This window comes from Leucopleurus acutus, assembly GCF_964270905.1.
Source record: "Leucopleurus acutus genome assembly, chromosome: 11".
Lineage (NCBI taxonomy): Eukaryota > Metazoa > Chordata > Mammalia > Artiodactyla > Delphinidae > Leucopleurus > Leucopleurus acutus.
In genome coordinates, this window is record NC_139152.1 from 57596299 (window position 1) to 57622757 (window position 26459).

The 26459-nt window shown below is 39.2% G+C and overlaps 1 protein-coding gene across 3 annotated transcripts in view; it reads right to left on the bottom strand.

Moving 5' to 3' along the window:
- Window positions 1-26459, bottom strand: part of PTPRB (protein tyrosine phosphatase receptor type B) — a 112269-nt gene that overhangs the window by 60661 nt on the left and 25149 nt on the right. The window contains exons 1-7 of one of the 3 annotated variants that reach the window (XM_082850511.1): window positions 24454-24512; window positions 23839-24112; window positions 11668-11943; window positions 10508-10765; window positions 8614-8877; window positions 6233-6502; window positions 4964-5224 (exon numbers count right to left, since the gene is read on the bottom strand). In XM_082850511.1, coding sequence (XP_082706637.1) covers window positions 4964-5224; window positions 6233-6502; window positions 8614-8877; window positions 10508-10765; window positions 11668-11943; window positions 23839-24112; window positions 24454-24507 — 1657 coding nt within the window. In that variant the 5' untranslated portion in view covers window positions 24508-24512. Of the gene's footprint in view, window positions 1-4963; window positions 5225-6232; window positions 6503-8613; window positions 8878-10507; window positions 10766-11667; window positions 11944-23838; window positions 24113-24453; window positions 24513-26459 lie in introns of those variants that run through there. The other 2 variants (XM_082850509.1, XM_082850510.1) reach the window with 2 other exon arrangements.

The following is a 26459-nucleotide window of genomic DNA, read 5'->3' on the forward strand; positions in this document are numbered from 1 at the left end:
AAAGCAATTTAAGAGATCTCTGGGATAACATTAAGTGTACCAACATTTGCATTATAGGGATCCCAGAGAAGAGAGAGAGAAGAGGACTGAAAATGTATTTGATGAAATTATGGCTGAAAACTTCCCAAACTTGAAGAAGGAAACAGATATCCAGGTTCAGGAAGTGCAGGGGGTCCCAAACAAGACAACCCCAAGTAGAGCCACACCACATATCATAATTAAAGTGGCAAAAGCTAAAGAGAGAATTCTAAAGGCAACAAGAGAAAAACAAAGAGTCATATACAGGGGAATCCCCATAAGGCTATCAGCTGATTTCTCTGCAGAAATATTCCAGGCCAGACGGGAGTGGCATGATATATTCAAGTGCTGAAAGGGAAAAACCTGCAACCTAGGATACTCCACCCAGCAAGATTATCATTTAGAATAGAAGTAGAGATAAAGAACTTCTCAGACAAGTAAAAACTAAGAGTTCATCAATACTAAATCTACCCTAAAAGCAATGTTGAAGGGTCTTCTCTAAATAGAAAAGAAGTAAGAATCTAAATGAAAGGGAAAAATCTCACTAGGAAAGGCAAATATATAATAATGATGGAGGATCAACTACTTAAATAAGACAGTACATACGTTAAAAGACAAAAAATTGTAAAAACAACTATAATAACACTATACAGTTAAGGGATAAGCAGAAGATGTAAAATATGGCATCAAAACCACAAAATGTGGGGGAGGAGAGTAAAAAATGTAGGTCTTTTAGAATGTGTTTGAACTTAAATGACTACCAGTTTAAAACAAGTAGATATAATTGTAGGTCAGCATATGTGAATCCCATGATAACCACAAATCAAAAAGGATAAAATATCTAGGAATAAACTTAACCAAGGAGGTGAAGTATAAACTCTGAAAACTATAAAAACATTGATGAAATAAACTGAAGACGATACAAAGAAATGGAAAGACATTCCATGCTCTTGGATTGGAAGAATTAATATTGTTAAAATGGTCATACTACCCAAAGTAATCTATAGATTTAATCCTTATCAAAATACCCATGTCATTTTTCACAGAACTAGAACAAATAATCTTAAAATTCACATGGAATCACAAAAGACTGTGAATTGTCAAAGCAATCTTGAGAAAAAAGAACAAAGCTGGAACTATCATATGCCCAGACTTCAGATTATACTACAAAGCTACAGTAATCAAAACAGTATGATACTGACACAAAAAACAGACACATAGATCAACGGAACAGGATAGAGAGCCTGGAAATAAACCCACACACCTATGGTTATTTAATCTATGGCAAAGGAGGCAAGAATACGCATTGGAGAAAAGACAGTCTTTTCAGCAAGTGGTGCTGGGAAAACTGGACAGCTACATGTACAACAATGAGATTAGAACATTTCCTCACACCATATACAAAAATGAACTCAAAATTGATTAAAGACCCAAATGTAAGACTGGAAATCATAAAGCTCCTAGAACAGAACATAGGCAGAACACTCTTTGACATAAATCATAGCAATATTGTTTTTGGATTTGTCTCCTAATGCAAAAGAAATAAAAGCAAAAATAAACAAATGAGACCTAATCAAACGTAAAAGCTTTTGCACAGCGAGGGAAATCATTGACAAAAAGCCAAACCTATAGAATGGGAAAAGATATTTGCAAACGATATGACTGACAAGGGGTTAATATCCAAAATATATAAACAGCTCGTATAACTCAGTATAAAAAACCAAACAACCCAATCAAAAAATGGGCAGAATACCTGCATTTTTTCCAAAGAAGACATACAGGGGGCTAACAGGCACATGAAAAGATTCTCAACATTGTTAGTTATTAGAGAAATGCAAATCAAAACCACAATGAGCTACCACCTCACAGCTGTCAGAATGGCTATCATCAAAAAGTCTACAGATAACAAATATCGGGAGGATGGGAAGAAAAGTGAACCCTCACGCACTGTTTGTGGGAATGTGAATTGGTGCAGCCACTATGGAAAACAGTACGGAGGTTCCTCAAAAAACTAAAAATAGGGCTTCCCTGGTGGCGCAGTGGTTGAGAGTCTGCCTGCCGATGCAGGGGACACGGGTTCGTGCCCCGGTCTGGGAAGATCCCACATGCCGCAGAGCGGCTGGGCCCGTGGGCCGTGGCCACTGAATCTGCGCATCCGGAGCCTGTTGCTCCGCAACGGGAGAGGCCACAACGGTGAGAGGCCCGCGTACCGCAAAAAAAAAAACAAAAAAAACTAAAAATAGAACTCCCATATGATCCAGTAATTCCACTCCTGGGTATATATCTGGAAAAAATGAAAACACTAATTTGAAAAGATACATGCACCCCAATATTCATAGCAGCACTATTTACAATAGCCAAGATATGGAAGCAACCCAAGTGCCCATCAACAGACGAATGGATAAAGAAAATGTGGTATAAGGACTTCCCTGGTGGTGCAGTGGTTAAGAATCTGCCTGCCAGTGCAGGGGACACAGGTTCGATCCCTGGTCAGGGAAGATCCCGTATGCCACAGAGCAACTAAGCCCATGCACCACAACTACTGAGCCTGCACTCTAGAGCCCACGAGCCACAACTACTGAGCCCGTGTGCCACAACTACTGAAGCCTGCACGCGTAGAGCCGCGCTCCACAACAAGAGAAGCCACCGCAATGAGAAGCACATGCAGTGCAATGAAGAGTAGCCCCCACTCACTGCAACTACAGACAGCCCAGGTGCAGCAATGAAGGCCCAAAGCAGCCAAAAATAAATAAGTAAAATAAATAAATTTATTTAAAAAATAAAAGACAATTTACCTTTGAAAATACTGTTAATGAATGCAGTCCAAGTCCATGCCATTGTTAAAAAACAACAACAAAAAAAGAAAATGTGGTATATATACACAATGCAATATTACTCAGCCATGTAAAAGAATGAAATTCTGCCATTTGCAGCAATGTGGATGTACCTAGAGAATATTATGCTTAGTGAAATAAGTCAGACGGAGAAAGACAAATACTGTATGATATCACTTATATGTGGAATCTAAAAAATAATACAAATGAGTGTGTGTGCAAAACAGAAACAGACTCACAGATATAGAGGACAAACTAGTGGTTACCAAAGGGATGAGGAAAAGGTAGAGAGGTAACTTAGGGGTATGGGATTAAGAGATACAAACTACTACATATAAAATAGGTAAGCAACAAGGATATATTGTATAACATAGGGAATTATAGCCATTATCTTATAATAACTTTTAATGGAGTATATTCCATAGAAATGCTGAATCACAATGCTGTACACCTGAAACTAATATAATACTGTAAATCAACTATACTTCAATAAAATAAAAAGACAAGTCATAGACTGAGAGAAAACGTTTCAACACACATTTTTGACAAAGGACTTATTCTGGAATAAAGAATTCTCAAAACTCAATGATAAGAAACAAAGAACCCTATTAAAAAATGGGCAAAACATTTGAAAATATCTTCTTCCACAAAAAGATAAGTGGATGGTAAATAAGCATATGAAAAAAATGCTTGAAACCATTAGTCATTAAGAAAAGGCAAATTAAAATCACATGAGATACCTCTACACATTTATTAGAATGGCTCAAATTTAAAAAGCCAAACAAACTGAAAATACCAAGTGCTGCTGAGAATACGGAGGAACTGGAAATATCATACATTGCTGGTGGGAATGTAAAATTTTACAACCACTTTGGAAAGCAGCTTGGTAGTTTCTTACAAAGTTAAACGTTCACTTACCATATGACACAGCAATATGAGTGGTGGGAATAATGAAAATGATCTTAAGTCTAAAACAATGCCTTGGACTTTCATTGCTGGCACAAACCATGAAAATCCCCCCAATACACGCAACTGCACATGTTGGATAAAACATAAAAATGTAAATGCATGAATGAGTTGTCAAGAATGTAAGGAATTCTCAGAGACCTGTAAGAAAGTGACAGAGAGGTAACTGGATCACTGAAGCAGACTGTCACCATGAGGGCATCTTTCAAACATAAATTTAAGCTTTGATTTTATAGCTTTGCAAGAGCTATGAATAGGACTTTCCCAGGGTGAGGAACCTCATAGGTGACTCTGCAAAATGTTGGATCCTGAAACTTTATATTCTAAGCGTAAGTGAAATAAATATTTCCTCTCTATTCCCCATATACTGCAGCCTCCTTAATACTAGGTGGAGAAGAAAAAATTTCCACTGAGAATGCATAATGTCAGGATGGCTTCAGTGAGTTTGCAACCCAAATTCATAAAACCCTGGGTGATCAAAAAACCTCAAGTTGACAATTTAGATTGAAATAGGTCTGGGTTGATAGAAATCCTGTGCACCTGAAAGAATCAAGTGAAAAGAAAATTCTTTCTGAAACCCACCTTCAAGAAAGGCCCCAAAGAATTCCCACAGAATAAAATCCCAAGGTATATGAGTTTAGAATAAAACATCACAAACATTTAAGGCAGTAAGCACCATGAGCAAAAGGCAGAAAACTCAGTAAACAACAGCACTGAACTCCTGAATATTTCAGATATTATACTGATCAGACAGAATGAAAATAAAAATCATTAATTTGCTTATAGCAATAAAGGAGGAGAATGGAAAGAGCAACAGAATACTAAACATATTTGGAAGAGAACCAAAGAATATGTTTAACAGTGAAGAACATAACAATTAAATTTTAAAACTCAGTGGGTGGATTTTAAAATAGATTAGATAGAATTAAAGAAAGATAGATTAGATAGAACTAATGAACTAAAACTAAGAGCTGAGGAAATTATCCAGACTATAGCCCAGAGATCAAATACATGGAAAACATGAAAAAAAAAATGTATACAATGCCCAGTACAGAACAGCCCTTTAATGAACATTTATAAGTTGAATGTTAGACAATTCAGCAGACAGGATACTTTTAAAGCCTAAAATTTATAAAAAATGTTACCTGTTCTTCCTTTGGTTGAAGATGAATTTTTTAGGTCTCCACTAATACTGCTGACTGTAGCTATGTATTTTCGTCCAGGCACCAGGTCAGTAAAAGTGAATTCTTTGGCATCTTTGGGGAGCAACTTGTGGATGAGTAAAAGGTCTCTGTCGATTAGTGAAATGATGTATTTCTCCCATTCTGCTGCAGGGGTCTGCCACATGACACCCAGTGAGGTTTCATTGGCGTGTTTGACACGAAGCTGAAGGACGGCCAGGGGGACTGGGGAAAAAGCAATGGACATTCGGGTCATTGATCAACTTGGATACACTCCAGTATTCTTTAGAGATCTTTTCTCTTCCATCCACAGGAGTGTTCTAGTTGAGCATTTCTCTTCTGAATGCTTCTGAGCATTTAGGAAAAAAAAGCTAATCACAAAAAAACTTTGTTCGTGTAACATAACCAGAAATAAGGACTCAAAAGAATACTCTTGGAAAATACTTTACTGGGTCATTTATTTTTGATCATCGTCCAGCAGATATTAATATTTGGAAAATGAAGAGGTAACTGGAAGACACAAGGGCAAGCTAAAGACATTTCTTGGTCCATTTCTTTGACGTTCTTCTAAGAACATTGCGTCAGTGTAGTTATTTCCTTATTATCAGGCAAGACTAAAAGAGAATATATTTGAATTTCACTCCAAGTATGCAGCATTCCATGTCACAGGGATTTTCATAGAAATGTTGAGTTTAGTAGGTCAACTCTCTTATTTGAAAGTTGAGGAAATGGACTCAGAGAGGTTGTGACTTGCCCAAGGAATTACAGTATAATGGTGACAGCAAGAATACCAAAACCCATGTCTCAGTAGCCTCCCTCTCCTCTGCCCTAGAATCTGAATATATTCCTCTCCACTTTAACAACTCTTCCTCGGTACCTGAAAATCCCCCATTAGTCAACAGTGGGTCAAGGCAGTGGTTCTCTAACACTGATCACCAGCAAAAGGTTATCAATTATCTACTTTGTGGGGAGGATTCTCTCAGATTGTTTCCTTCCTGTTCTTTTGGTGTTAGAAAGGTCTTTCTTTTCAAAAACAATGAACCTATTAGTGGAAGTGATTTCTAATACTCTAATTTGACAAAATTAAACATTACCAACCTATTTCAGTTTGTCAGTCTATAATGTCTCAAATACAGGGAACCCTGGGATATGACATTGACGGTTACCTGGCTTACTTGGAAGAAGGACCGAATTAAGGTTCCATCAGTCATTAACACCTTGATATTTGCTTACCTGTCCTGCCATGGCAACGCTTAGAATTCTTCAGATTTCCGCTCTCAACAGTGACTTCGACCTCATACTGTCTTCCCGGTATGAGCCCCACATCACGTATGACGTAGTGTGTTTCCTCCTTTCCCACGGTGGTGTTGAGCAGCACCGAAGAATCATTCAAGAGCAGGATACGGTACTGCTCCCAGTCTCCAGCAGGGGGCGACCAGCTCACCACCAGGGACCTTGTAGAACCATTGCTGTTTGCCTCCAGGTCTCCAACTTCCTCTGGAACTAAACAGTGAAATGATGTCAAAAGGAGATACTAAAATCCAAAAGTAAGGATGCTCCTTCACTTTTCATGGGCAACAGTAGATAAGAGACCTAATAGCTGCAATTCAAAACATTTCTATCGAATGGCCTTGAGGACGCAGGAAGGGGGAAGGGTAAGCTGGGACGAAGTGAGCGAATGGCATGGACATATATACACTACCAAATGTAAACTAGATAGCTAGTGGGAAGCAGCCGCATAGCACAGGGAGATCAGCTCTGCTTTGTGTCCACCTAGAGGGGTGGGATAGGGAGGGTGGGAGGGAGACTCAAGAGGGGAGATATGGGTATATATGTATATGTATAGCTGATTCACTTTGTTATACAGCAGAAACTAACACACCATTGTAAAGCAATTATACCCCAATAAAGATATTGAAAAACAAAACAAAACCCCCATTTCTATCCCCTCCTGATGTCTGTGAATTGCAAATGAGCATTCTGGAGCCATTGGACACTCGAGAAATGCATGTTAAAATCATTTTAGTAATATATCAGTAATGTGATCTTCTGTAACAGTGTTAATAACCTAGTGATACAAACGCTGTGTTTTTCTGATTGCATACCAGCCCTAGAGACAACACTGATGTTGCATATAATGATGGTGACAGTGATGGATGTGGCATCTTTTGGAAGAGACCCTGGATGTTGTGGTCACAAAACATGCCTCTCTTCCAACGGAAAAGATTAATCTCCTTGCAATACAACTCTGATCTTATTATTCTTTGCTCAAAAACATTTAAGGTTTCTCCATTAACTACAGAATAAAACATCAAGTCCTTGGTGTGGTGTTTGTAGCCCTCCCAAATCAGACCCCATATCCTGCCAGTCTTCACTCTGACTACTCCCTGCAGCCCCCCTCCCTCGTTCCCCACTCTTGAATGCTGGCCTCCAGTTTCACGTTCTGTAGACCTGTAAGTCTCCTGGTCTCTTCCGCCTCGGTGCCTTTGCTTGTGTTATTCCTTCCACCTCAAATGCCCTTCCCTCTTTTCCCTCTCAACTTGCCAAGAGCTTCATATTTTTAAAGTACCAGTTAAAGGCCATTTCCTCCCAGAAGTCTTTACTGATCTTCTGAAAGAGAGTTTGTTTCTCTTTTCTTTCTGACCATATATATGGCTCTTACTTGGGATCTCCAATAGCACAGACAATGGACTCTGGAATAGGACAGCCTGGTTTAAACCCCACCACTTATTGGCTGGATGACTATGGACATGTTATTTGACCTCTTCGAATTATCTATAAACTGGTGATAATATCAGGACCTCTCTTGTGGTTTTGGTGAGAACTGAATGAAATAATGGTGTAAACTGTTTAGTCAGTGCCTGATCCATGGAAATATCAGTATCATTACCATTATTAAAATATAATATTTTTATTTCGTGTGTGTGTGTGTATTTTATTTTGTGTGTGTGTGTGTGTGTATTCTACATTTGTGTGATTAAAATGTAACTTCCTTAAAATCGAGGGTCGGCAAAGTAAATATTTCAGGCTTCTTGGGCCACATATGGTCTCTGCATCATAGTTTTCTTTCGTTTTCTTTCTTTTTAAAAAAACTCTTTAAAAATGTAAAAAGCACCCTTAGTTTGGGGCTATACAAAAACAGGTCACAGGCCATATTTGGCTGAAGGGTGTAGTGTGCTGAACTCTGCCGTCTTAATAACTCTCAAAGCTCATAATATGGTAATTTACAGGAAGAAGGCACTGGATAAATGTTTGGTGACATAAATAAAATAATTTATGGGAAACATGGGTAAGTGCTAACTGGCCTTCATTATAAGAGTTGATCAGAAATGTTTTATTCATTAGTAGCAATGCTAATTCATTTATGCTACTTAAGTGGTGTGACATGAAATAGCACAGGGCATCAATCCAAATACATTTGCTTAAATAATCAGACGAATGCAATTAACCCTCGCTTGACTCTGTATAGCGGGGCCTGGCCCATAGACACCGTGAGTCATGTAGACCATACTTCCCAGGTTGGGAAAGGGATTTTCCTTCTAACTTATCCTGTTCTAAGGTGGGTCAGAGAGTGATTTGAGCCAACGAAGGAATTTCTGGAGCCTTAGACTCACCTGTTCTGCCCACTGCCATCTTATGAGCAGATAATTCACCAGAGACACAGCTGATGGTGACTTGATAAAGTCGTCCAGGGGCTAAGTCTTTAAATTGAGTTTCAGTAATCTGGGGTGCTAATATTCTGGATTCTTTGATGGTCCCTTGGTGAGACAGTGTAATGTTATAGAAATCCACATTTCCAGAAGGTCTTTGCCACTTGACTTTTAAAGAGGTCAAAGTGCCATCATTTGTCACCTTCAGATTTGAGACTTCCATGGGGGCTAATTAGGAAGAAAGGGAAAGAGACTTTAACTCAGGATATCATACCACTCTTATGGCCAAATTTCGACCTGTGTCTTAATCTCTACAAGCCATACTCCCTGCTCTGAAGAAAACAACTTCACAGGGTAAAAATAATACTGCAAAACCAAAGAAAGGTTGTCTGGCTAGTGGACAGAGGACAAACATGGCAGTCAGGAGCCTAGATTCTGCCTCAGACTTGGCCATTGGTTGGCTGGGCAACCCTGGGCAGCTCTGTCTATCTTACTAAGCCTAGGGGTCCTTACTGCCTCATGATGGCTTGATCAAAAAAACTTAAAATGGTCTTTTCCAGTTCTGAAAATCTTTAAGTGGAATCCTCAAAGAATGTCATCTGCCTAATTTCTTCCTGTCTTTATGTATTTAATAATAGCAAGTACATAATAAATAGATTGGTTGACTGATTGGCCATCATAAATTTTTTTGTGCTGAAAATAGTTTCTTTTTCATATTGAATCATGATAAAGTTAAAGCTTAGGAGTTGTGTCATTATTTCATCAGAGGAAAATGATTACAAAGGAGAGACACTTTGGTGAATATATTTTCTACCTTTTGCTTATGCTATAATTTTGGGCCTCACTAATGGCATAATATAAATTCACAATGTTTCATTAAAATAATGGGCGTGGCACATTGCTTTTGCATATGCCAGTTAGAAGTGCAATTTGCTCTTGATATACATAAATAATTCTTAAAATATATGGTACATTTTTGTTGGGAATATATATATATATATATATATATATATATATATCTTTGAGGTGTGATACGAAAGGTATGCAAATATATAGGTGTCCCCAAATATCTTTCCCACCAACCTATTATTTTAGGAACTCTCCTCCCTAGAGTAATGTCTAAGGCACTACATATTTTAGAGTTTCTCTTAAAATTACATAGCTTCCCAAAGGAGGGGATTTATTAACACATTAGACCCACCAGAAGCATTAGAATGCACTTGAATGTAAGCTCCATGAGGGGAAAGACTTTGTCTCTCCTGGACATTGTTATATCCACAATGTCTGGTATATAGTTTACACCTAATAAATATTGATTTAATGAACTAATGAATGAATAATATGTATATAAATGATTCATTAAAACTTAGCACAGATTAGTTTTCTGGCTATGTTAGGCTATGAGAACAGGTTCTATAGAATTGGGTCTCAGGAGCTGTTTTGTTGGATAGAGGGTTTGGGCAATGGCTGTTTCTTTATACAAAGACCTAAGAGTAGGTCTTTGTATAGCACTGAGAAGAGTAATCCTGGTTCATTGTGAGTGATGTCACAAAGGCAGGGGATGATGCCTGTTTAAGCGAAGGAAGTAGGAATCCTTAACTAAAATGAGAAGCTAAGATTATATCAGTGATTAACTCTGCTATTTCACAAGGTTGTCAAGGACGAGCCTAAACTTTAGAATGAAAGGGAATCCCTCTTTCTCTAAGTAGAAAAGTGGATACATATTAAGGTCTTCTACAACATATGCATTTCAATTTGTCCTATACTACCATTATCCAAATAATTTAATAAATCTTGTTTATTAAACATTTCCTTGATTTGAGTTTTATTCTTGTTCAGAATAGCTAGGGACACTTACTTGTCCTGGCTGGTTTCCATCTGTAGTTTTGCAGCCCTGCAGCCTCGGTAACAATGGTGACATTATAGAGGTGACCAGGTATCAGTCCATGAAAAGCATAGGAAGTAGTAGCTTTGTCCACGGCAAAACTATGAACTAGAATTCCTTTATCCATTAGTATCAGCTGGTATCTTTCCACGTTCCCAGAGCCACGTGACCAGGAAATCAGGAGAGAATTCGTTTTCGCTGAAATACCAATATCTTCCACTGGAGATGGCACTAGTGGGATACAATGCATTTCCAAACTGTCATTCATAATTTCCTTATAGAAGGTATAGACACGTTTCATTTGAAACCACACATCCATTTATGCTTCTCTGTACATCTAACTTGTGTAATAACGAATGAAAATAGCACTCTTGAAATTTTATTGGAACCTGGATTAATGCTCTTTTCAAAGTCCACAGCCTAAAGCTACATCATAGTTTATCTGTCTCCCCCACTTAACAGGTATCAAGGTAGATTTTGTCAATGAAGTATGATGTGGCATAGCGGTAAAGGGAAAAGAGAAAGGAAAGAACTGTAGACGTTGAAAAATGGAAAGAGAGCAACAGAGCAGGAGAGAAAATGAGGGGAGAGTGAATGATAAGAAAGTAAGTTATGGAAGGAAATGGTAATGTATCATTGATATCGGGATGTATGGGTGCAAGAAAAGACTGGTTCCAAACATAGGAATATTCAGGAAACACCATGACTTGATGTTAAGAGAAGAATATACAGGGGAGGGAAAACATTTAAAAAATAATTTTTATTTTGCACAAACTCAGAAAATGAGGCAGAAAATCCTGTTGCCTAACATTTGAGTTAGAAGGGCCATTAGGAAACATCTTCCTCATTTTGGAGAAAGTTCCAGTCCCAGAGAAGTTCCATGACTTGTTCAAAATCACCCAGCAAGCTAGCAGCACAACCCCACCTCCTTGTTTCCAGTCCAGTCTTTCCTCTGTATCAAACAGTATTTATTTGTCTCTCTGTCTATCTATCTATCTACCTACCTACCTATCTATCCACCTATCTATTTATTGTTGATCTTGGGGCATTCTTACTCCCATTTCCTGAATGTAATATAATTTCAAAAGAATCATAGACTATTAAATACGCAACTATCCGTAAACAGGTCTTACCTGTTGATCCATTGGCATAAATTGTAGAGGAACGTTTATCCCCAGAAACAGCTGTGACGGCAATTTTGTATTTACTACCAGCAGTGAGGTTAAAAAATGTATATTCATTCTGTGAAGTTCTTTCTTGAATTTGGGCCCCCTGTGTCTTTTGGTTATCATCAAGTAACTGCACCTCATACCAGGTGACTTTCCCGGAAGAAGGAGCCCACCAGACATGCAAACTGGTGGAAGTACTTTTCTCTTTATTGACTTCCAACCTAGCAGGAGGTAAAGGATCTGCAGAGCAAAAAACAAAAAAGAGAAGGTGGCTTGAAGAACTTTGCAGATACACGCTTACCTTGCTGTAATCCAGATACATTTTCCTTCAAAACTCTAAGAATCTGCAGCTCATGATACAAATGGGCATTTTATGCCACTCCTAAACTTACTATTTTACTTAAAAAAGAAATCCACCTTGGCTACTAGTCATATAAGCTCCTTTTTTTTCTAATAAACCTTTTTTTTTGTTACGACAGCTCTGAGCTTGGAAATCCAAGCAAGGTTATATTTTCTTTGGCTTGCAAGTTTTGCACTTTTCAAACATTGACAAACATCCAGGCTCTGCCTGGATAAATACTGAAAATCTCAACAGAAAATACAGATATTAAGAAATAATTTTAAAATGTGTATTTGTACTAAACTTTCCCCTTTTTAGGTTGTGGGGTTTGGGGGGGTTATGTATACAAAACTTTGGGCTGTTTTTAGATATCAGAAAACCATGAAAGATACAGACCTGATTATGAGCCTAGGCGAGGTGTGCTCACCAAAATGAATTCTCCCAACAACTGGGATTCCCTATGTCCCTAGATTTTCTAAACTTGAGTTCTGGGACATTTTGGAGCTGCCAGAGCTCCCAGAGCAGGTGGGTTAGTCCTGTACCTGGCTGTTTACTTAGTTTCAATTCTCAAAGCCATGGGTCAATTTGAGAAGTCCTGTTTCCCATGTATTGAATCTTCACTGTAGAGCTTGAAATAGGATGAATAGCACGTCTCTAGGTTAGGAGCTAAATCTATGACATTTAGTGAGCAGATGATGCAGTGGGACCATCCGAGAAATAAGGCTCTCCCTACCCTGAATGTTGGGAGTAGAAACGTTGACATTTACATATGAGTAATTTTCAGAAGTCCTATGTGGTTCTTGGTCTAGAAAGTGAGATCAAGATAATGGAGACTAAATTTCAAGAGTCAGGTTAGATGTTTTAGTGACATGGCTATAGAGATCTCAGTTCTTTACCTCCTGGTAAATTATATCTTACTCATGAAAGAAATTGAGGAACTCTAGCATCTACTTAGAACAGTATATGTTTTAAGAAAGTCTTCACTTGTGACTAACATTAGTACAAATAGGAACAAGGTAATCTTATTCTATATTCAGAAGGCATATTATAGCCAGACAGCTCAGTAGACTACGGGTCACCTATAGACTCCATACGTAGGCTAGATAAGGCCAAGCCAAGACAGAAACTTTGAGAGCCCAAAGCACAGGTGAGCTTAGAGGATCAGGTTGTGTGGTTTATATCCTAGAGCACAGGTTCACCTGAAGAGTGTAGGCTCTAGAGTCTGGTGGCCTGGGCTTGAATCCGGGTCTCCCACTTTGTAGCTGGGTAGCAATTCCTTAACCTCCTCGTGCCTCAGCAGTCTCCTCTGTGCAATGCTGATAACAACGCTATCTTTTCAGTAGAATTGTTATGGAGATTAAGTTGAGTATTTTATCTAGAGCACTCAGAACAGCATCTGGCACACAGTGAGTGTTCAATGTTAGCTAGTATTAGTATTCCGCCTATAATTGGGATGATCTTGTCATAGAGGCAGGGAGGTGAAGTGGCAGAGAGCATGGGCTTTGGAGTCAGAACTCAATTCAAATTGCAGCTCCCTCATGTGTCAGTAACTTGGGGAAGTTACTTAACCTTCTAAGCCTCCATTCCCCCCCTCTGTCTGGGGAGTATAATAATAGTACTTATATTCTTGGATGTTTGGAGGAGTAACAAGATATAGAGGAGACCTTACATGGTACACAGTGGGCACTCCGTAATATCAACTTATTCTGTCTACATGATCATAAAAAGAAACTTCCTCTGAATCACTGACAAAATGGAGGCAAAAATGGAATACCATTTTTTGGGAAACTAAACTGATAATAGCTTTAATTGCCTTCTTCTTCTTCTTCAAAAAAACACTTGGAAAAATCTTATCAGTTTATTCCCATGAACTAACATTCTAACCCTTAAGATAAAATAAAAAAAAAATTCCCAAGATGATTTTCATTTATGGGTTCTTGAGGAAAAACACTATGGGTTTTTGTGTGTGTGTGTTTGTGTGTGTGTGTGTGTGTGCGCGGCAATATTATTTAAATTTTCTATCCTACATAACACTCTATAATTAAGGACGTCATCATAAAAGGAAAGGACATAATTTCCCCTCACAGCAAGTTTTCTTGTTACCATGCGATTCTAATAGCCAGAGAAACTCAAGAGCAACCTTGTCATAGCCAACTGAGGTGACACATTTTTGAGGAAGAGGCATTTTAAGGACAAGGATGAGAGGGACAGCTGCTTTCCAGTGATTGGTCAAAAGGGATCAATACTATCACTTACATGCACAACCCAGCCAGATAAAGGTTAAAGAAAATGATCTCTCTCATGATCGGTATAATCTAAACATATATAATCTGCAAAATATGATCTATAGAAAATGAATTTTAAGGTTGCGTGCCTAGAGGGTGAAGTTCAGAAATGCGGACTTTATCTAATCTCTCTGAGCCAGAAAACAAAACAGTCAATCCTTTGTACATCCGCTAGAACAAAGGAACAATGAGATTGGGAAGTGCCTGGGCTGCAAGAACCTGCACTGGAAACAAACACTTAAAATCCCATTTATGCTGTGATAAAGCCCTTTGCTGGCAGTGGTCCACTATTGCTATGCATGCGGCAGGAGTTCAGTAGTTTTCAGACTTTGTTTCAATCTAACTAAGCCCAAGGAAAACTCTGCTGTATTAAAAAAAAGTTTTCAGTATTTTATTAGAAATAAATTAGATACTTCCATCAGGGTGCTATTTTCATCTACCATCTATCTATCTATTTATCTACCTACCTACCTACCTATCATCTACCTATCTAGATATCTAGATAGATATATGAAAGAGAGAGTTTTAATGCTATTTGAAAATCTAGTTACAGGTCTGTAATCTTCTGATCGTGTGACAGGTCATATGTAATTGGAAAACCCTACTTGACTTACATAATTTATGCTGGTGGCTGGAGACGTCAATGCACACGTGTACATTTATAGCCTTTCTGGTTTTCCCACCCACTGCTCTCATACATACAGTAACCAGTGAAGTATTATAAGCTTTGAGAACTGTTGAAAACCATAAATCAATAATTTAATCTCAATCAATATATCAAAATTGATCATTAGCCATCAATTTAAGACCTCTTTGTTTGTATTTATTTCCAGAAGGATCTGGAATATTGAATGCCAAATGCAAAATTCCATAGCATTCAGCTGCTGTATTTCAATGAATCTACCAGTATCAGGAAGCCCCAGAATTTCATACGTAGGTTTGCTGTCAACCCACTTTTTCTGATAAAGTTTAGCTAAATTCCTGAACCAAAATGGATTCTTCCTTTTCTCCCTTTTAAAAAAATCTGACTTAAGAAGAGGGAGACACCCATATGTATAAAATGGAAGTGATATTTGCTTTAAAAATTCTTTTGTATGGTCATTAAAACATTATTATCTACTGCTATAGGAATTTGCAGAGTGTTTAGAATTCAAAATGATAGTATTTATTTTGGAAATAAACTTAGCCTTACAACAAGAGAGTAGGGAATCCATAAGTTAGTGCCAAAAACTTTTTTTGAAGTCGTAATAGCGCACAACATATCTGTGTAGGATCTGATCGTTTACAATGTGTTTTCTTAGTTGTAATAAGGGTCAGAGGCATTAAGTGACTCATTTACATCACATAGGTAACAAGTAATTCAGCTGAGCTTCTAACACTTGACTCCAAGTCGAGAGATCTTTTCTATCACACCTTAGTTGTCCCAGGGTGGAAAATGATGTCATGAGTCGCACAGTCAGTATAACAACAAAAAAACCAAACCAGATCTCTATGAAAAATAACAGACAAATTTACAGGACTTTCATTTGATGGTTTGGATAGTGTAGCGTAGGTAAATGAATAACAACACTAATAATAGCTAAATCTAATCCTGCCGCCAGGAAAGTTCCATTGATTTTTTAAAACTAATGTTTTTCTTCTCCGTTTCTTTTTTCCCCCTAATCTTACTGCCTTAGCCTGGTGTTCCATCACCTTGTGTCTGGATTACTCTGAGTTTTCTGGGTGTCTGCCTTATTTTCTGTCTTTTTTCCACTACTGCCGAATAACCGCTTTGTATCTCTCCCATCTGCCATCCTCATCCCCTAGGGAGCACCAAGAACTTTTCATGAGATAAAGTCTAAGTTTCTCCATAGGAACTCAAGGTCTCCTCAACCAGGATATTATCCTCCACCCACCTCTCCAAAACACACCTTATCTTTCAGCACTAACTCCAGGACAAGAGATCAATTTTTTATGGATTACAGATTCAATTTCTGTACCTTTACAGGAATTAGGATACAATTCTAGTTAAAAGCAGGGTGGCTAGGAGACTGGAAGCTGCATTTATGTAGCACTCTGTATAAAATGGAGTGAACATCAACTATTCCTATAAACTAATTGCTTATTTTCTCATGGAAACCAGGGTAAGGGTGGGGGAAAAGCCACAAACCATTCCTTGGTGCAGGTTTTTTAAAATGGGCAGAAGGAGAAAACAAGAAAGCAATTGCCCGCAATCTGTAGTTAATTAAATAGATTTATAGAGATGTAATTTTCTTTTATTTTTGTAATTGTTGCTGTTTGACTATAGTAGCTTTCTGACTTATGAGATGATATACTATATTATGCTAATATATCAGATTAACATGCATTTCATTTATCAACTTTATACACCAAATATAAAGTTCAGGTAGTGAGGAACTTTCAAAGTTTTAACAGCATCGCAATTAAAGCAGCTTTGACAATCATTTGCATCATGATTAACACGAGGGAGGAATGCCATGTTATTTTATGGGTCATCATACTTGGCTTCTGAGAATCTACAGTTTACTCAGGCATTTAAGACATATGTGAAAAAGGTAAACACAAAGGTAACTTATCAGGGAGGCTGACTTTGACGTCAGACTAAACCTGGTTCAAATCTCAACACTATCACTTCAAACAGTGACTTTAGGCAAATTGCTTAACCTCCCCGAGGCTAAGTTTCCTCATCTGTAAAATGGGACTAACAATACTTACTTTACAGAGTTGTAAGTGTTAAGAGGTAATGGAGCCAAAGTGTGAAGTGCAGCCCTGGCGCATGGTGGGGCCTCAGTAAATGGCTGTTGGTGTGAGTATTGCAGCTGTTCTTGCTGTTAAGGGTAACACAGGTCAGCACCAATGCTGAATATGCAAAAGCACTGAAAAGCTCACTTCTGTCGAGTATTAGAGAACCACGTCAGCACGGAGGGGACAATGACAGCAGGCAGAGACTTTAACACCCTCATGCCGTCATCCTTCGGCAGCCCTACTCCTCCTCTCTTTGATATTAACCATAGAGGTTTTCTTGGGAATTCCCTGGTGGTCCAGTAGTTAGGACTTGGAGTTCTCACTTATGGGGCCCCGGGTTCGATCCCTGGTCCAGGAACTAAGATCCTGCAAGTCACGTAGTGCAGCCAAACAAACAAACAAGAACCATTTGAGGTTTTCTCAATATTATTTAAATGCTACATAAATGCAGTACAAAGGGAAATCCTTTGGCCTCCTCTTCCAGACTGTTGCCTAGAAGCCGCTCTCATGTAGAAATTCATGAGCTGTCGCTTGACGTGTGCTGCCGAACCTGGACATCTAGATACTAAGGAATTACTGTCAATGTTAGGTACGATACTGATATTGTCGTTATGTTAAAAATAATGCTTAACATTCAGAAATGCATCCTGAAATATTTATAAATGAAATTAAATGATGACTTGGACTGTGTCAAAATGATATGCGGTGGGGGAGTGGGTGAGGATATAGATGAAACATGATTGTCTGTCAGTTGGTAACTGTTGAAGGTAGGTGATGAGTACATGCTCGTTCCTTATACTATTCTGTTTACTTTTTATGTGTTTGAACTTTTCCATCTAGAGGAAGAAAAACAAAATCAAAACCCCAAATCCCTGGAAATCTGTATGTATACCTACCATGTTAATTTTAGTTGCATAGATTCATCTTTGTTTATACACATTCATACATTTAGAATGGGTTTGACCTCTCCTACAAGGTCAGAAAGTCGTCAGTATTATCCTTTAACCCCCAGGGGGATTCCAGGGAATTGGTGTCCAGGAATGGAAGGTGCAACAAATTTTCTTCCATTCTGTCTGGACAAATTAGATTTTATTTCTTGCTAATCTGTAGAATGCCAGGCCCACCTACAGAAGTCAGACAAACGGAAGAAGCTTCCAAACACACAAAAAGTCAAGTGCAGAGAACTAGGTTGGTTGATTCCCTATACAGAGCTCAGCTTGATCTTAGAATTCCTGAAATAACTATACTGCAAATGGCTGATTCCTAAATACTGAAGTCCATCACCAGAAGTTCAACACAATCAAAATCAATATTATTTCAGCACACTAACACACATTTAATCATTATTCTACCGTTGCGTAGGCTAAGTAACTATAGATTTAAAGTATTTCATAATATATTTTTTCTTTTTAAAAGTTGAATTGAAAAGTAACAACAAACTATCATATGTAATCTGAAAGAACAAAAACCAACTTAAAAGTTATGTCCATTCTACAGAGTAGTGGAAAGAATTGGAGTTGGGGCCAGTAAATCTGGGTTCAAGGTCTAGGTCTACCATATATTATTAGCTCTATGGATTTGTGATTAGTTAATTCTTATGAATGTCAATCTCATCTCCAATCTGAAAGTAATAATAGGAAACTTACTACACACTTAGTATGTGACAAAGACTGTCCTAGAATTTATGTATGAATCAATTAAAACCTCAAAACGACCCTAGGAAGTGAGCATTGTCTTTATTATTGTCCCTATTTTATAGATTAAAAGAGGTGAGGAACTTGTTCAAGGCAACTTGGTTGGTAAGTGATGGAGGCCGCTGCTTTCAGAACTCAACTCTTAACCACCTGTGCCTTCACGATACTCCCTCCACAGGATTGCCATGTGGCTATAATTAAACAATATATGGTCAGTATAATATATATTTTATACTCTTACCTACTAAACAAGGTAGGTGAAAGTATTTTACATACTATAAAAGCACAAGACAAATATTAGAAAATATTATTTTCTTCCTGGGAAAGACAACAAATATTCCTAGGCATTACAGATTTAACCAGGCATAAAAAGGAATGGTACCAAAATCTTAATGCCAATGAATAATAGAAAAACGAAGTCAACAGCTCTTAAACTTCAGTGTGCATTGATTGACTTTGATATTTGTTTAAAATCAGATACCCTAGGCTCCACTCTTTCTAAATTCATTATATATGAGGTAGAAGCCAAGAACATGCTTTTATAACAAATTCTGCAAGAATGTTTAATGCCAGTAGCTTACAGACATTATTGAGAAATAATGGCCTGTGTTTAAAGCCATGTAAGTGCTATGGACTGAATTGCATCTCTCTAAAGTTCATATGTTGAAGACTTAACCACCAATACTTCAAACTGTGACTGTATTTGGAGATAAGACCTCTAAAGAGGTAACTGAGTTAAAATGGGATCTTTCGGGTGGGCCCCAATCCAATATGACTGGTGTCCTAAGAAGATTAGACACAGACAACACAGATGGACGACCATGTGGGGACATAGTGAGGTGGTCATCTGCAAGCCAATCAGAGAAGCCTCAGAAGAAACATGCTGACAACTTGATCTGGGACTTCTAGCCTCCAGAACTGTGAGAAAATAAATTTGCTGTTTAAGCCACCCTATCTGTGGTGTTCTGTTACAGAAGCCCTGGTAAACTAATACAAGAAGCAACATTTTGAGGTGGAAATAATAGCTGATATGGTGATTTGGTAATTAAAGCTCTTAAAATTTTTTTAAATTAAAGACAGAGGAAGGAGCCATGTATAAAGAACTAAATTTTTTTTTTTTGCCTTTTGCTCTAGGCTGATTAATAAGTACCTGAAACTGACTAAGAAGTCATATGCCACTAAGGTATTCTTCCTGTAGGTAAAGTTCTCTATGACTAGACTTCTTCCCTGGGCTCCATAACTTACCCATAACCCAAGGAGAATAGATCGTATTTTTAAGTACATTACTTAAAAATACATTACGTATTTTTAAGTACATTTACTAATATTTGTCTAATACATATTATTAGTATGTATATATACATATTATTAGTATGTATATATACATATATGTATATTATTAATACTACATTTCTATTTTCTTTCCCAATGTATCTACTATTTCATTTTATTTACTAATGTACTAATATTAGATAATATTTGTCTGTTATCATCTACCTATTCATCCACAGATCCACCCATTCATCTCCCCATTCACTCATCCATCTACCCATCCAGTTAATATTTATTGAACACCTACTATGGGTTAGATGCCATTTTAGGTACTGAAAGACTACTTCTTATTGGTGGGAAGATAAAAATCCCCCCAAATTTCTAAATGAAAACTCTACAGTTTCATTTAAACAAACTCAAATGTCCTTAGGATACATTCAGGTAAGGAAATAAATGAAGTGGTCCAGGGGGATTCCAGTGAATTTGTATCTGAAAAGAGAGAAACCGCAACTCAGCTCTAGAGAGTTCTAGGCAGCCTGGCCGAGTTTTGCCAGATCTTCCAGTATTTTAAGAGAATCCATACATCTGGTATTTATGTGAATTTTCTGCTCAATGCTGGTGAAATAATCTGAATTTTTCACAAACATTATGTGAGCCAAACAGAGCGCGTCTATTATTTAGACACACAGACACCCCCAGGGGCCACTTTGCAGCCTCTGCTCTAGACTCTGAGGACACAGTGTTAACAAAAGTGTTGAGGTCTTCAATATCTGTTACCTTCATAATCTATTTCTGATGAATTCACAACTAAATAATTTGGCTTTCAATTTATTACAGTTGTTGCATTGACCATTTATGACCGAACACACCTGAGAGAGGCAGGGCAAGGTCTTCACCCAAGAAAGAAGTGGTAAAGCTCTGTCACCACTTTCATCCTGACCTTCTGTCACCTCTGTACAAGACTACAAGGGCAGAGACCATGCTTTGTTTGTCATCTTTATAAGCTCACCAATCACTGCCTGGGGTAACTCCCTGCAGTACCCATGCCTGATAAATGTTTGCTGGACTGAACGTGAATCCACATAGGTCTTTCAATTCTGATTTTAAATCTGGAGTGAAAACTGATTGGTGCTGAAATAGTTCTGATTTAGTTGAAATTTTTGATCTTTAAGGTCATGTCTACATTATGTTATTTTAGATAATTTACCAGGGTAAACAACCAGACAAATCACACTTGGAACGATACAGAATGATTACAGAGATAATCTAAGCAACTGTTGTATCTCCAGCCAAATCATGCCTTGCTCTCACTCTATTTTGCTCTATACTGATAAGACAGGCATAATGGAATAAGAAAAGCACAACACATTTGAATGACTTTTTTTGTTTGAAGTTATATCTCAGACTTAATATTATGCTACTAGTTGATCCTGCTTTAATAACAGTAAAATATGATTTGTGACACTCATCTTTGTAGCTTAGCAGTTAATATAGAGGAATACTAGTACTTTCTCTTAACTTAAGAGAAAACTCAGATATGTCCTTAAAATATAGAAAGCAAAAAAAAAAAAAGTGCTCACAAAAAATAAATACCAACCAAAAATATTCTCCCTGAAACATTAAAAAAAAAATCTTAATTTAAAAAAGTTTATTTAAATAAAATTATTTAAAAAATATAGAGAGGGCTTCCCTGGTGGCACAGTGGTTGAGAGTCCACCTGCCGATGCAGGGGACACGGGTTCGTGCCCTGGTCCGGGAAGATCCCACATGCCGCGGAGTGGCTAGGCCGGTAAGCCATGGCCGCTAAGCCTGCGCGTCCGGAGCCTGTGCTCCGCAACGGGAGAGGCCACAACAGTGAGAGGCCCGCGTACCGCCAAAAAAAAAAAAAAAATATATATATATATATATATATAGAGAGAGAGAGAGAGAGAGAGAAACTCAAGTAGGGTTATACCATCACACAAATAAGTATGAAAAAATTATTATGATACAAACATCACTTTTGCTCAAATTTCATTCTTCACATTTGGCATGGAGCTCATAAAATTTGTGGTGAAAAGTATATTTGTGGTACTGTAAAAAGTAACTCCTTAAGAAAAATGATAAGACACTGAACACTAACAATTGGGCATGCTGACTAAGTCTTTTTTAAATTAAACATAGTCAATAAAATGCAAACATTTCTTACATTTCACAAATGTCTCTGGACTTGAAACACCTACATGCATAATTAAACTCAAAACATATTCTAACTAGTAACACCCACAGTGAGTCCTTTTTCATCAATGTTTTTTCCAAAAAAGTAAAACCTCTGGGTTAAATCAGTATATTCTGGCTTAATGTCTTCATCTTTTCTCCCAGAAGCTTCTGATGGCTCACCTGTTTTTAAACATCATTCTGCCCCATTCAATACAGACACTTTATCAAATGTAAAGAACACATCTGGAAGTTCTATGTCATAAATTTCACATTATTAGCAATCTGAGTGTTCACATCTTCACATACCAAGAAACCAAGAACTTTGTAACTAAAAACCCAGTCACTTAAACTCCTGAAAAATGTTCTAATTACGTGGTTGATTTTGGTCTCGCTTTGATTCCCTGTAAAAACACAACCACATTCTTAACAAGTGGTGTCTCTTTTCAATTCAAGTTCCTGCAAATCTCAGAAATTATCTAACATTCCTCTGAAGTAAGTCCAGTGATGTAATTGGGCATTCTTAATTAGTAAGAGAACAATTCATTGACTTATTACCAGGACCTAGTCACATTTCCTGACCTTACTGTAACTGCCCTGATAACGGACTGTTCTCTCACCTCTTCAAAGAACTATAGCTAAAGAAGTGATCTTTGTTCAGGTTGACTGTGAAAGAATAGCAAGGACGACACATTTCTAAATTTAACTTCTGGAATTTTTCAGTTAAATTTGACTTTCTCCATGAAAGTAAGGCTTCTCTATTGCAACAAATACGTTAAAAGGAAGACTAATGAAGTCATAAAACATCAAAGTCATTAGAGAATTCCGAGCACATCTGAGGGTGGCTCTGGGGATTAAAGAGGTAACATGCATTGCAGCCCCTACCTAAGTAGGCACTTGGTTGGAACCTGGACCTGAATGACCAAGTCTAACACTCTCACTTTACAGATAAGAAAACTGAGGCAGGAAAGACAAACTCTTACCACATACGCATGGAAGGGTTTACCAAAAGTGAACAGAAAATGATTGACTTAAGGTGCAGAGTAACCAAAAGATGATCTGTGATATTGGCGTGGTTTTAGTTACACAAGTGATAAAAAATAACTTTCATACCCTCATCTCAAGGGACTTTTCTAATTTCCTCCTAAGAGTGACTCTATTCCTGATGATTTTATGTCCTGGTTCCAAAAATAAAACTAAGTCGAGGAAAGTCATATCCCTAATCATTGCACTTCCATTATTTATTCTAAAAACATTTACTTAAAATTATTCCAAGGCTTGACAATTTAATGCGATGGAAGCTCAAACCACATCACTTTAACAAATTCCCTCCACAGCCCACAGTTTCTCTTTGCTGCTCTCCCCGTTTAAGTGGCTAGTCCGCTGTTTTCAGCACTAAGGAAGTCTCTGAAAGTCAACCAAGCTGCTTCTGGCCAGATCTGAGGAGACTAGAAATCTTTGTCAATAGTTATCTTCACAGGTGTTTTTACCTTTATTATTATTATTATTTTGTATGCCTGGAACTCAAGTGAAACATCAGCTTGAAAAGGCAGGGCTCAGCCGGAAGTGGCCTGGCCGTCCAACAGCACCTGTCACTTTTTACCTGTTTGCAAGACCACAGTTTTCTCTTCTCCATCCAGAGACATAATACTGAAATTATAGATGGTTCCCGCTTGTAAATCCTTGGGGTTACATCCATAGGTGGTGTTGTCTATCCGCACGGGGTGGCAGCACGCGACCCCCGACGTGTCACTGCTGCAGATGAGGCTAAAGTTACAGGGTGACGCCAAAGTTCTCCACTGGAGAGACACGGACCGGCTGGAGACCCTGGACTCTGTCAGGGTGAAGTTGCATCTCACTGGCTCCCCCAGTCCAGTCTGAAAAGGAAGCAGAACAACAGCTGAAGCCCGCTGTCTAGACCTGCCCAGAGACGAGTCCGTAGCAAGCTGCCCAAACTGCTCCACTCACCCCTGGCCCCCAGCCTGAGCCCATCCATCCTTTGGCCCCCCAGCCAGAGAAGAGGCCCGCAGCCCAGGAGGGTGGCCACCTTCTCCCTAGCTGCTTTTTCTCCGGAGCAGCTGGAAAGAGAAGGTGGCTTGTTGCCTTTGACAGTGGCACGAGCTGTCAGTCTGGCTGGGGGCTCAGAAGAGGATGGCTCATTCTTCCCCAGGGAGAGGAAGAAATTCCGCCCGCGGGGACCTCTTCTCGGGCCCCTCACCTGCAGCAGGCTCAGCGCGGTCCACAGGGCCAGCCCGGCTCCATGGCTCCGCATGGCGCTCAGCGGTTCCCCCTGACTCGACCGCTGGGCTGGGACGCGGGGCGGCCCCGACGGCCTGCGGAGCGGGGACCACTTGTTGCGCGCGCTCAGCGCGCCCCGCGGGCGCAGAGCGCTGGCCTCCGGGCTGACGACGCGCGGGGGCCGCCGCCGCCGCCGCTGATGTTGCTGCCGCCCCGGGCCGGCTGCGGACGCGAGAGGCGGCGGGGGCCGGCAGCGCGCCGCCCTTCCCACGCTGCCATTCTGACCCGCGCTGCCTCGCCCCGAGCCCCGGCCGCGGACTTCCGCAATCAAAAGGCAATTTCCTCGTCTCCCGGCAAAGGAACAATGCGCCGGCGAGGGAGGGAGCCCCGAGGAGCCAACGCCTGAGGCTGCCAAGGGGGCCCGAGGCGGGCCAAGATGCCCCCGCCTCTCCCGCCGGGGGTCCCCCGGCCGGGTCTGCGGAGCTCTGCCTCCTTCTCCGCCTCCCCGCCCGACTTTCACTTTTTCCCAGTCCGTGGTCCTCAACACCACCGTCTCAGCCGCAATAAGACTTGCGTCCTCTCACTTTCCATCTCCGCACCGCGCCCCCTCCCTCCCTCCACACCCTGCGCCTGCCGCTCCCTATCTTCTTCATCTGCTTTCTCCAGGGCCTCTTTTCCCAGGATTAAACTTGACCACAGCAGATTTCTCTAGGTCGCCTCACTCTTTCCTGAAGCCTTTTATTAGAGTGCTTTTGCCCTTCTCACCTCAAAGCATTCATTTGTCCCAACGTGTATCCCCCTGACACCATCAAGAGAAAAAGACCCCGAAAGGATGGTGTCCATTGTCAACTTGACCTTCATTTTTTCCTGCCATTCACTTTCCCCTTTCTCTTGTGTAGAGGTCTGTGCCCTCCCTAAATCTTACGCACATGGTGCTAACCAAGAACAAGTATAATCACCACCAATCGTCCAGCCCACAAGCAAAGCAGTTTCATCACGGACCATCCAGTAGTTAAAGTCATTTCATCCATAATTGTCCAAGCAATATAAGAAAGCAATACGAGCTCTCGTCTGTGGAAAATAACGCTTGACGGCTCAGCTTCCCACATATTACAAGAAAGTGAAATTCACTTAGTTTTTAGCACTAACTTTATGCTAACTTCTAGCAACTGCCTCAGTACCTGAGTGATCATGTATCTGAAAATGGATTTTAAAAGAGTTCCTGATAACCGAAGAACAAAAATGTTTAATTGGTCATAGGTGATAGTAGGAAAATATTGCAACAACCTTAATAATGTTTGACTGCTTTTCTTTGGGTGTCATCCCTGACAACTGCCGGAAGAGAGGAGATTTTTCAAAACAATATTTGAGCTACATCAATGGGAAGGATGGCATATTCTTTTCTTTTTCAAATAGATTATACATAAAGCTATATTACTGACTGCTATATCAAAGGTACCTACATGGAGGAAAAGCAGAAAAAAACGAAAAAGTGAAAATTATTTCAATTCTTTTAGAAAACTTGTGTTTTTAAAAAATTTTTTTAATGGAAAGATGAAGTTTCTACTCCTTCGAAGATTCTATGGGCTTTTAATCTGCAGCCAGACTAGAGATCTTAAATTTCTTTTTCAAGTTAGCAGACACTCAAAGAAGTTCAAACCTAAAACACGTGTGTATTTCTGGGAAAATGGAATCTTTCTTATTTCTCTGCCCAGGTCACTTGTCTTACCAAAGAACTTTTGCCCTCCATATTTTGCCCCCAAGTTCAATGACTTTTCACAGCCTGGCATTCCTTCCGGCATCATCAGAGATACTCCTCTTCTCTCCCCCTTAGAGACTGCAATCCTACAGGCTGCCTCCAGCCTTTACAGGGGTCTTTTTCAGCTTTATTCCTTTTTCACATTACCGTTTTCTTTTCTGGCTATATGCAGAAGACAATGTGATTTCCTCGTCTGTAAAACTGGAATAATATCTACTCTAAATACT